General features: G+C 39.9%; 1 protein-coding gene across 26 annotated transcripts in view; it reads left to right on the top strand.

Moving 5' to 3' along the window:
• Nucleotides 1-12,372, top strand: part of WDFY3 (WD repeat and FYVE domain containing 3) — a 157,489-nt gene that overhangs the window by 81,052 nt on the left and 64,065 nt on the right. For 14 of the 26 annotated variants that reach the window (XM_086889639.1, XM_086889634.1, XM_086889641.1 and 11 more), the window contains 2 exons: nt 3,525-3,718; nt 5,848-6,305. In XM_086889639.1, coding sequence (XP_086745765.1) covers nt 3,525-3,718; nt 5,848-6,305 — 652 coding nt within the window. Of the gene's footprint in view, nt 1-3,524; nt 3,719-5,847; nt 6,306-8,244; nt 8,329-12,372 lie in introns of all 26 variants that reach the window. The other 12 variants (XM_086889636.1, XM_086889629.1, XM_086889628.1 and 9 more) reach the window with 1 other exon arrangement.

Below are 12,372 nucleotides of genomic sequence, written 5' to 3'. Positions count from 1 at the left end.
GTGTTCACAGTGTCATGTCTACTTAATGTAATGCCTGTATCTTTAGTTAAAGATGTTTTTTCATTTTTAAAGAGTTATTCCCAGTCAGTAGGTACAAACAGGGCTCTTTTAAAATTGTCCTTTTCTAAATGAGGCAGTTTTGTATTATGCTTCATTAATGAAGACTTAGTGATTTTGGAACCATGGTAGTGTCCACCTGCGTTGTGACAAATCCTTGGCTGCTGTTAGATGGCATCCCTGACCTCACCTAGGAAGCATCAGTCAGCCATCAGGACCTCCTTGCTGCTTCTCAGGACTGATTTAACCTCTGAATATGCATTGGAGAAACAACAAAAGGAGTATAAAAACATCAGCACTTTGGGATGATGCCACAGATGTTTTTGAGGAATCTTGGAGAGTTCAAGGGCCTCATTTCATCAGTAGCTCTTTTCCCAGTTCAGGAGCAGGATAGACCATACACAAGGAGAGCTGAGAAACTATTTCTCAAAAAGTTTTGCTGTACTGTCTGTACTGGGATGTGTCCAGAGGCCAGCAGAGGTTATAGTTACAGAAGCATAAGTAGGCACAGCCTTGCAGTGATTCATACCACATTCAGTGCTTGGTTTCTGATCTTAAACCAGTGTCTCTGATGAGGTTTTCAGAGTAGTGCATAACTGCTAACTACATTTCAACAGGAAATCTGGGTGTCCAGAACCACACAGGTTCACCAGATAACTCAGAACCTACACTGAGAGTGAGAGAAATAAAAAATGTTACCTCAGTCTCTGTGAAAACCTGACCACAAAGGAGACGGGCTTTACCTGTGAAGGGGTGCAACAAACTTGCCTGTCTCGAGGTCTGAGGCCTCTCGTTTTGCACTGAATCCATCTCTGATCCAAAGGACATCAGAGAAAGCAGGAGACAGAAAATTGATAGTAGGATTAGTGTTTGTATATATATGTTAGAGGGAATCAACTTGTTAATCCTGAACTTGGTCATTTAAACTGTCCTTTGAGTTTATAGTCACATGGAAAATCATCCCTTTTGATGCATAATGCAGCATTGATCCATTTCCCCTGTCAATTTTCATCTTCAGTAATATAGGGCAATGCCCTAGCTGCTGACACTGTACTAAACACACATTATATATGCCATATATGATCTACTTTGCTGTTTGTAATGTCTTCAGAATTTTCATATAGTTTTTGGTTATATGGTTACTGGCAGCAGCCAGTAAGCATGAAAGCCATTGTTTGACTTAAGCTTAATCTCTAAGAGACAGGTCTTGCCACAAAAAATCTTCTCTAGAATCTTACAAATGATGTGGATAGACTGAACCACTTCTCAAACAGTGCTCCTATCCAGAAACAGCCCAGTTACATTTTCAGTTCATATTGCATTTAGGTAATTGCTAAATGTAAGATAAAGGAAACTTAGTAACCTCAGATGAGACGGTGGAAGTGCTCAATGCCTTCTTTGCCTCAGTTGTTAGTGGGAAGATGGCTTGTCCTCAGGACAACTGTTCTTCTGGGTTGGTAGATGGTGTCAGAGACCAGAATGCCCCCCCTATTATCCAGGAGGAGGCAGCCAGAGAACTGCTGAGCAGCTTGAATGTTTATAAATCTATGGGAGCAGATGGGATCCATCCCAGGGTGATGAGGGAGATGACAGATGAGCTTGTGAAGCCTCTCTCCATCATTTACCAGCAGTCCTGGCTCACTGGTGAGGTTCCAGAATACTGGAAGCTGGCCAAAGTGATGCTCATTCACAGAAAGGGCAAGAAGGAGGACCCTGGTTAGGCCAGTTAGCCTGACCTCAGTACCTGGCAAGGTAATGGAGCAGTTTATACTGAGTGTCATCACTCACAGGATGACCAGGGCATCAGATCCAGCCAGCATGGGTTTAGGAGGGGTAGGTCATGTTTGACCAACCTGGTCTCCTTTTATGACCAGGTGACCCACCTGGTGGGTGCAGGAAAGGCTGTGGATGTGTCTATTTGGACTTCAGCAAGGCCTCTGACTCTGTCTCCCACAGCACACTCCTGGAGAAGCTGGCAGCCCATGGCTTGGACAGGAGCATTCTTTGCTGGGTTAGGCACTGGCTGGATGGCCAAGCCCAGAGAGTGGTGGTGAATGGTGCTGCATCCAGCTGGGGGCCAGTCACCAGTGGTGTCCCTCAGGGGTCTGTGCTGGGGCCTGTTCTGGTCAATCTTTTTATTGATGGCATGGATGAGGGTATTGAGTCTTTCATTAATAAATTTACAGATGACACTAAGCTGGGAGCATGTGTTGATCCATTGGAAGGGAGGAGGGCTCTGCAGAGAGACCTGGAATGGTTGGCAGAGTCCAGTGGAGATGAAGCTTAATAGGTCCAGGTGCTGAGTCCTGCATTTTGTCCACAAAAACCCCCTGCAGCATTACAGGCTGGGGACCGTGTGGCTGGACAGTGCTCAGGTGGAAAGGGACCTGGAGGTACTGGTCCACAGCCACAGGCTGAACACGAGCCAGCAGTGTGTCCTGGTGGCCAAGAAGACCCATGGCATCCTGGCCTGTATCTGGAGTAGTGCTGCCAGCAGGAGCAGGGAGTTCATTCTTCCCCTGCACTCGGCACTGGTGAGGCCGCACCTTGAGTGCTGTGTCCAGTTCTGGGCCCCTCAGTTTAGGAAGGACCTTGAGATGCTTGAGAGCATCCAGAGGAGGGCAACAAGGCTGGTGAAGGGTTTGGAACACAAACCCTGTGAGGAATGGCTGAGGGAGCTGGGGTTGTTTAGCCTGGAGAAAAGGAGACTCAGAGGTGACCTTATCACTCTACAGCTTCCTGAAAGGTGCCTGTAGTCAGGTGGGGGTTGGACTCTTTCACCAGGCAGCAACTGACAATGAGAGGACACAGTCTTGAGCTGCACCAAGAAAAATATAGGTTGGATATTAGGAAAAAGTTTTTTACAGAAGGGGTGATGAAGTGTTGGAATGGTTTGCCTGGGGAGGTGGTGGAGTCACCATTCCTGGATGTGTTTATAAAAAGACTGGATGTGGCACTTATAGTGCCATGGTCTAGATGAAGTGTTAGGGCTGGATTGGACTTGATGTTCTTGAAGGTCTCTTCCATCCTGGTCATTTTGTGATTATTCTGTGATAAACACTACCCTAAACCGGAACAGTATATGGTCTTGACAAAACTTGGAGGGTTTGGTAAATCTTTTATTTCATCCTTAGACCCTTAGAGGCCCTTTGGCCTCTTTCTTTAGCATGGAAAGAGTAACTACTGTTGGAGTAACAGAATTATTGAGGAAATACTTAGAGCTGACCTCCATCCTTTTACACAATGCCTTTAGTGAAAAATTTTGTCAGAAGACATTGAAGTTCTATTTTTATTTGTGTTGGGGAAAAAAATAGTAGTAAATCATTACACATCTACAGAGCTAAAACTCTGCCCTTCGTTCTGTAGAAATGAAAATAAACACCTTTGTGTTTCGTTGTCATTATTTGCCACCGGTTATATTTTGCTTACTGTTAAAGCACTGACCCTGCCACCCTCTTTCCGAGCAGGCATTTTCAGGGAGTTTGGTGGTGCCAGATGTGTGCACAACATTGTGAAGTATCCTCAGTGCCGCCAGCACGCCCTGATGATCATCCAGCAGCTGGTGTTGTCACCCAGTGGAGAGGACGATATGGGCACTCTGCTGGGGCTCATGCACTCAGCTCCACCTACGGAACTGCAGCTGAAAACCGACATCCTAAGGGTAGGTGAAGGGTTTTTCTTCAGCACTCCTGCTCCTAAGGTGTGCTTCCAAGAGAGAAAACACTGAGAAGGGCATTAGATTGAGCTGGATTGGATGGTTGGTGTTAAGCTACTCTATGTAGAGTCTCTCTGGAGTTGAAATAAAAAACCCTGGATCCAATATATGTGTTTTTTATCATCTATCCATGGTAGGCTTCAGAACTGGAGAGTATGTTTTTAGCATCATCACTTTTGTGGATAGAAAATGACGTTCTCTAGTTATAATTTTTCCTGGTGGGGTCTTATTCAGTTAAAAATAATAGGAATACATATGGGAAAAAAGTGCAAGCAAGCAACATTCATTTATTTTCAGCACTGGTTTGCATTTTCTGTGGCATCTTACTTTACCGATTTGTATCTATGAATGCTGAAATAATAAATATAAATGCAAATTGTAATGATCACAGTAGAAGAACACAAATTGTAATGATCACAAGCTGAGGAACTTGCTTGCTTAAGCAAAATAGTGGAATAGTAAGAAAGTAACTCTGGGAGTGGAAAAAGAAGCAAGAAAACTGTCTTTCCTGTTGTATCAGGTGTTTTGTTTGCTAATCTAGACCCACAATTTCCTCTCAGAGGAGCTAATGTTACTTTTTTAAATCGACAAAATACTGATTTATTTTAGGGTAGAAAAGCTGAAGCAAATAGTAGAAAGCAAATGAATCTTAATTGAGGCAACTCAGACATCTAGGTTCATCTCTGTTCAAAGGAACTGTAGAATTTCTCTGGCAGATGAACAGCATCATAATATTTCAAAAGAGAGAAAGGAAAGCTAGTAATGAAATAGTTTATTGTGTAGTGTCTACTAAAGTCTTCAGTAATTTTTGAGCATATGTTATCCACCATACTTAAGGGGAGAGAAAAGATATTGCAGTTCCCCAGAGGATTTAACAGAAAATCAGGATTTCTGTCTTTCCCTTGACCTGTTGTACTTGTCTTCCGTTGGTGCTGTTCTCAGTTTTGGTTGTGGAACTGACAGCCCAGAACAGTGTGGTGATGTGTCTCTTACTGTTTGTTCAAGTTTGTCAGGAAAGGAGATACTGCCTTCAGAGGAATGACAGTCTTGCTATTTCACTACCCATCTTCTGAGTGCTTAAAAAAGCTGCCAGTTTCTGAAGAAGTAAACTTGTGGTCATGGAAAATTCACCCTGGCCTATTTTTCTCTATAAAGAACATTTTTCTGTTGTTAATGAAGCTTTCTGTAGGGAGGCTTTTTTCTTCTATATTCTATATTCACATGTGGATAAAACTTCCCCTGACAGGTGCTCTTTTTGTTTGTTTTTGGCTGTGTGGAGGGGCTTCTCCACCCCCTGATTTCTTAGATAATGAGTATGATTCTCTAGTACCTAAGTTCATGTATTTTCTGCTGTTTATATCATGGCTTTGCAATTATTTGTTCAGCAAGTAAGGTTTTATCCACTTTTGTTTCTCTATGGCTTATTTTTGAACAGAAACTCTTAAAATATATTCTCAGTCTCGATTCAGAGATTTATAGAGGAAAACTTAAAACAAGTGGGCTTATTTAGCTAATTTTTACTGCCTGAATTTGCTAACTGAGTTGTTATATATGAGTGGCTTCATGGCTGCCAGGTGCTTCCGTGTTGTTGATTTCTAGAAGAATTTTACGATACCCCCAAGGTTTAGATTTCTCATTGCTGCAAGAAGTCATTTGCCTGCTCTTGTTTGAAAGTGTTTATGAAATGTGATGGCAGAGAGGATTCCTTTCTAACACAGATATTCTCTACCTTATCATTAAGAGAATTACCTGGCAGTTTTGGGTTCCATTCTGGGCTTGGTCAAGTCTTTTCTGTTGGAAGGTAATGTCTTATTTCTAAATAAGGGGCAATGTTCTGCTTTTCCCCCCGCTCTTTTTCTTTATTTTGTAAACTTCTGAGTATGAGAATTTTTGTAATACAAAGTTGATCTTCAGAGACTTCAGGCATTACCAAATTCTGACAAATAACACGAGGATTTTGCTAGCACAACAATGTTTTGTGGACAAAAATGTTCGACCTTTTTCCAAGCTGTTTGTAATGCTGCTGCTTGTTGTTGCTGTTGTTTCCCTGTTTTGATTGTTTGTTTTGTCCACAGGCCCTGCTCTTGGTGCTGAGAGAGAGTCATCGCACAAGAACTGTTTTTAGGAAAGTCGGTGGATTTGTGTATGTCACATCTTTACTCGTTGCCATGGAAAGATCTTTGTGCTCTCCACCTAAGAATGGCTGGGAAAAAGTAAACCAGAACCAAGTGTTTGAACTGCTTCACACTGTGTTCTGCACATTGACTGCAGCAATGCGCTACGAGCCAGCCAACTCTCACTTCTTCAAGACAGAGATCCAGTATGAAAAACTGGCAGATGCTGTTCGATTACTTGGCTGCTTCTCAGACTTGAGGAAAATAAGTCCTTTGAATGTCTTCCCTTCAAATACACAACTGTTTCAAAGACTTTTGGATGATGACCTAATATCCCTGGATTCTGTATCACCTACTCTAAGACACTGCAGCAAGCTTTTTATTTACCTCTACAAGGTAGCAACAGATTCTTTTGACAGGTACGAACTTCTCTTTTTTTTCTTTTGTTTTCTTTCATCTTCTCTTCCTGCCCTACACCAGTGTTCCTCAAAATAGTTCTCTTCAGATATCTTCATTGCAAGCTTTTGTTTTTCCATTTTAATCTACTTCTTTCTTCCTTCACTCCACTGAGAGGAGGATAAGGTATCAGCATCTGACTAAATAATGACTTAGCTTGCTGGTGTTCTCCAGGGTGTGCAGCGTTCTCTCTGATGTTGGATGTTTTATTGTGGCAGCAGTTAAGTCAGAGATATCAGTTCATGGTTATATTTCATGTGTTGAAGCAACCTATTGGTTGATTGGCTGACAAGCTGCATTATCATCATTAGAACTATTAGAGTTTTATGCTTTTATTAAGTGAAATGAAAATTTGCTTGTTGAATGTCATATCTTAACTTCATGTTTCATTTCATATGGAGCTTTAAAGTAAATGATTAAATGATACCAAGATTAATTTAGAAACATATGATCATTTCAGTTGGAAGATACTCTTAAGACCAGGTCTAACTGTAATTTTGGCACTACCAAGTCAATCACTAAACCATGTCCTTGAGTGCCACATCTATACATCTTTTAAAGACCCCCAGGGATGATGACTCAGCTACATCTGAGGCCAGCCTGTTCCAATGCTTGATAACCCTTCTGGTGAAATTTTTTTCCCAAATATCAAATCTAAACTTCCTCTGGTTTAACTTGAGGCCATTTCCTCTTGCTTTTTTGGCTAGTTATTTGGGAGAGGAGATGGACGTTCTACTGCTATGACCATCTCTCAAGTAGTTTTAGAGACTGATAGGCCTTCCCCATGCCTCTTTTTCTCCATGCTAGCACATAAGACTGACATCTTGTTTTACATGGATTTGCTTGTTCTTTAAAGTTCTAGGTAGTCTCTAAATTGTTGTTTTTTTAAATTTAACTAGGAAACAGTCCCAGAGTTAAGCAACTAGAATTTAAATTATAATGAGACTCAAAATGAACAGAAATGTGTCTTAAAGTTGGTTCAAAATGACAACAAAACTTTGTGAAGTATGTATTGAAGATTGATTTGTCATAAAACAGTTTTTGCCCACAATTTAAGGTACAAAACATAAAACAGAGACCTAAGCTTCATATCTGGGACCTTGAAGCTATTTATACCCCAGCCTTTGATTGCATGGGACCCTGTTCTAATAAGATTTGCCATCTTGCCCCCAAAGCAGCAGATCTTAATGCTTTTCTCTTCTTTAAAGAAAACTTAAAAAACTAACAAACCAACAAAAAACCCCACCCTAACACACACACTCACACTCTCACACACTCACCTAAAAGCCAGCTTCAGAAATCAGTTTATTTGATCTCATTTAAAGCATTATTAAAGCATTCAGGTGGCAGGAGGACATTTGGTATTGAGAATGTGTTACTCATACTGTAGAAGTTGACATGGGCTAGCAGTAGAGAATGAGGAAACAATGGGGTAAGTAAATCCCATGGTGATGTTGCAGAAGATACATCACTAAGTTCTTTTTTTTTTGGCTGTTATTTTCAGTGATTTTTCCTTCTTTAAATTTTCTATTCATCTTTCATTATTGAATTTACATTGACTTTATTTCTTACCCTGCTGGTTATACCTAATTTACTGAAGCTTTACTTTCTCCTCTGACATTGTACTGTTGAACATTTTTCTGCTTTGTTGGGATCAGTAAATCTCACCAGAGCAATGAATAAGCAGTGCAGTCACGCCACAAGCCACAAGACCTGTGTACTTTTTGCATGTCTGTGTGTTCACCTGAGGCTGTCATTCAGTTTGTCCTTTGTCATCCATGTTGTTTCTGAAGGATGGATCCAAGTAATGATTTTATTGGTGCTTTTGTAAAACTAACAAGCTTATGGCCTCTGGTTTCTTCTCTAACCTCTCTGTACTACCCCTGTCTGTTTTGTCTGTAGTCGTGCAGAACAGATCCCTCCTTGCCTGACAAATGAGACTTCTCTCCCCTCTCCTTGGGGTACGCCAGCTTTGTCCAGGAAAAGGTACCGACCCTTCAAAGAGAAGCTGATCTTTTTTCTGATTTTTCTCTCTCGCTGTTGTGTTTCTTAGTTCTGGGGGGAGGGATGTTACTCTGAAGTTGCTGTTCTGAGGAGTGCATTTTCACTTGTGTATTTACTGGATACAAAAATGTAAAGGCATGTTTCATAGTGAACCCTAGGCGGTGGTGAGATTAGAGACATCTCCAGATTCCCGTAGCTCTTAAAGTTAGGCTTGTATTTCAAAACCAAATAAAGCCTAGTAAAAGAAATTATCTAAGGGAGATGTATATTACACTTTCAGGAGTTTAAAGACATTTAGACTATGCTAGTAGATCAATGAATACAGAAGGATTTATTTTTTCCTGACTAATTTTTCAAGGAAGCTTACTTTTGGTGGAAGGTGAATGGCTTGTGAAGGTGCTCATTTGTTAGTAATTGCAGAGAATAAAAAGGAAAGAATGAAACTGTCAGTACTTGACTACCAAAATGATGCAGAGATATGCTGAATTAAAATGTTTGGAAAGAAAGCACAAATGGCTCAATTCAGAAATCCAAGTACCCACTTTCACTCCCAAGCTGCAGTCTTTTCTTATGCATCTTAATGTGTCTGGTAGATATTAATTTTTTTTTTCAAATTTTTTTTCCCTTTTTTTTTTTTTTTTTTTAAATAAAGGTTACCGTCTGAACAGTGTTACTTACAGGCTTGTGCAAATGCCAAAAAAATTTTTTCCTGGAGTCCCCATGGAAGGGAGCAGCCCTTCACTATCTACAGATGTAGGTTAGACAGAGATTTGCATTTGAAAGCTAAAAAGGCATTTAAAAGACACAGGGTTATCTAAAATGCAGGTGCCATGTGTAGAAAATGCCATCACTCTTGAGTGGTATACTGCTTAAGATATGCCATCAAGCTTTATGGTTGGAATGTAAAATATTGTGCAAAGGAAAACAACTGAAGATGCTTTTGGAAACTGATATGAAAGGACTGTTTATACTAAAGCAGGTTAGTAAAGAGAACTTTTTTTCTTTACTTAGTGATGTTGCCCAAGTCATACCTGGGGATTCTACAAAGAGTGGCTTGGACAAAGGCACCCTCACAGTAACCCAGAACCTCTTAGACTGTCATTTTCTTTCTTTTCTGACACTGAGGCATTTAAGAACAAATGTTATAGTTTACAGAGAAAAACCTTAGCTGCTGAAGTCTTTTCTCTATCATTTACTCTGAAGAAACATGTAAGAAAACAGTGTTTCCCATGGAGGCTCTTTACAGCTTCAGCCCTGCATTAACCTCTAGTGTTGCAGATTGCCCATCCCTTTGCTACAGTTTGCTGTTCTCCCAGGTGTAGCTGGCAGGGCTGCTCAGGTTCACTGAATTATTCAAGCACACAGATATGCAAAGGCTTGCAGCAGAACACAAGCAGTGCTTGCCAAACAGGAGCTGATTCCAGGGTGTGATGAACAAGAGTGCCAGATGGGTGGCTGACGCAGCCTGGAAATTAAACTATAAATATGGTTATATGTGAATAGATATGTTAGGCTTCCCTCGGGTTTTTTTGTAGTACTGAAATGCAAGCAGTTGCTTGAAAACCCAAGGTAAAGGTTGGGTTGTTTAAAAAGTCATTATCCCTGTGGGGTGCTTTCAGCAGTTCAGGTAAGCTCCAGTACAATAATGTAGGTACTTGCTGGGGTTAAGTGCCTTTGGAATGAATTATCTCAAACAAAAAAGGCCTTTGGGTTGTAACAAATCGTGTAAGACTCAAAGGAAAAGTGGACAGAAAATAATTATTTTGCCTGGGTGACTTTCAGATCTTTTCTGAAAAGCATGTTTTAAGTAAAAAAATAGAACTAGGCTTTCCAAAAAGTCTGTTTGAACAGCTGTCTGCTTTCTCACAGCATCATGTTTGTCATTCCTAGTGAATTCAGTGCCAGTAGCTGTGATCTTTCTGCTTTCAAAAATAAGCAGCTTGGGGTTTGTAGTCCAATATTATTTTTTTCTCCTCCTAAATGTCAGATACGGTCAGATTCTGTCGAAGTTGACTCTTCCCAGAGAAGTGTTTGCTCTTCTCGTATTGTTTTCTGTCTCCTTTGCTTTTTATCCCTGGGATCTCCCTTATTGTTGTGGCCTGGTTTTTCTGCCTTTTGACTTGTAAGACAGATGCCTGAGGGAGAGCTCTGTTGTTTGGCTAGAAGAGCAAGCAGACACTGTGCACACAAATAATTCTTATAAACAAAAATAGCACAGTTCTGGTTTGTCACACAGTCTAGAACAGTTTTGGATGCACTTATACACTAATATTCTCTCTCAGACATGTCTGTCACTTCTCAAAGCTGTATTTCCATGTGGAGTGCTGCCCTCCAAGTGTTCTTCTTTATGGAAGCAGAATAGATGGGATTCCTGCAGCACGTGTTGGAATGGGAGTACATGGCTGTCCTCCCTGTTACCTGGAATGCATTGTTCTTCCACACCTTTGTAATTTGAATCAAGAACTACAACTTTTTCAACTCTTTGACTGTTGTAAATTTTGGCATTCTCTCCTTTTTTCTTTCCTTTTTTTTAGAATATTTTGGTCCTGACAGGTTAAAGTAGAGAATAGAATGTAGCTTTGGCTTTGCAGTATTTTTAGCCATTATTTTAAAAGAGTTTTGATGGTGATCACTCTTGGGGAATGCTATGCAGAGGGTTTATCTACAGTAAATCTAACTCATTTCTTTCCAGATCAAAATGTAGCTAATTATAGAACTAAAGTTATATTAATTAACTAATTTTTCTTCAATTAATTTTTTTTTTATTTAATTAGACAGATTACACATACAGATGCATGTCTTTGTGTATACACTGCCTTTTTCCATTATCCACTTCTTTTCTTCTTCCTTAAAGGAGTCATATAAGAATGTAGAAGCATGGCTAAATTAATTTATTGCAAGTTCTACCCTGACCCATAGAACTATAGCATTTAATTAATATTTTGGGAGGACTTTGTAAGATCTGGTTTATATTTTCTGAATATAGACATCTTTACAAACTGGGTTTTTTTTCCCTGTTGAATTGATACAAGTACTCCTTATATGGAAAAACTAAAAATAGAAGGTATTTTAAAATTTGTGGAAAACTTTCAATAATATATGCTTTAAGATGATAATTTTTCCTTAGACTTCCAACAGGAGGCCTATTGCCTGTATTGCCTTTTCAGCTGTATGGAATGTTTCAGTCCAGGTGGTTTGAGATCAGGATCATATTTGTGTTTGTGACTCACACTGAGCAATGTTTTTGTTATGCTCTTCATGTACTATCATTTTATAACCTCACGATTTACCTTACAAAGTGAAGTGCAGACCAGTGTGCTTAAAATTTGTACTTAAAAGTGGGCAGAATATCTAAAGGAATGGAATTTCACTAGACTGAAGAGAATTCTTAAACATAAATGGATATTTAGTTTTTTTAATTGCGTCCTGTAAAATTTGCAGTGAGATGGTCAAGGTGACATTGGAAAGAGTCTGCAGCTTTCTCGTTCAGATGAAGAGCTGTACTTTTAGGATGCATAAGAAACAATTACCAGTGTTCCAATCTCTGCAGTAAGTCAGGGCAGAGGACAGAGGCTTGAGATAACATCTCTCAGTATTACCAGTTGGTACTCTGTTCTTAATTCCATTTATTTTTAGAAGAAACAAGGAAGCTTTCCTTACCTGCTACATGTTTCCATAGGTGGTGGGGCTGACAGAGAAGTTTGGAAAATTAATGGCTTCAGTGTTTGTAAAAAAGACTAGTAAAATTAATTCAGGAAGATCTTTTTCTTAGTGGTTGGTTTCAGTATAATTGCCATATTATTTTCTGTTTCCTGTAAGCATTAGCTGAATGAGCCGAATGAAGCATCAGTAATCTAAATTTTCTTAAAAACTCTCTTTAGAAAGGTACTCTTGGGTTGTTCAGGTGCCAAGTTTTTGCTGATCTGCCACAAAGCTTTTCAGTGGGACCTTTTTATTGGAACATTATTTATTGAACCCATTTTCCATCCAGCACAAGAAGACTGTGCTGTGGTTCCTGTTGTCCTG

Source organism: Cyanistes caeruleus, chromosome 5 (genome assembly GCF_971803275.1).
Source record: "Cyanistes caeruleus chromosome 5, bCyaCae1.hap1.1, whole genome shotgun sequence".
In the NCBI taxonomy this organism is placed as follows: Eukaryota; Metazoa; Chordata; class Aves; order Passeriformes; family Paridae; genus Cyanistes; species Cyanistes caeruleus.
Note: the sequence above shows the minus strand (reverse complement) of the source record. Positions and strands in the feature narration are given on the sequence as shown.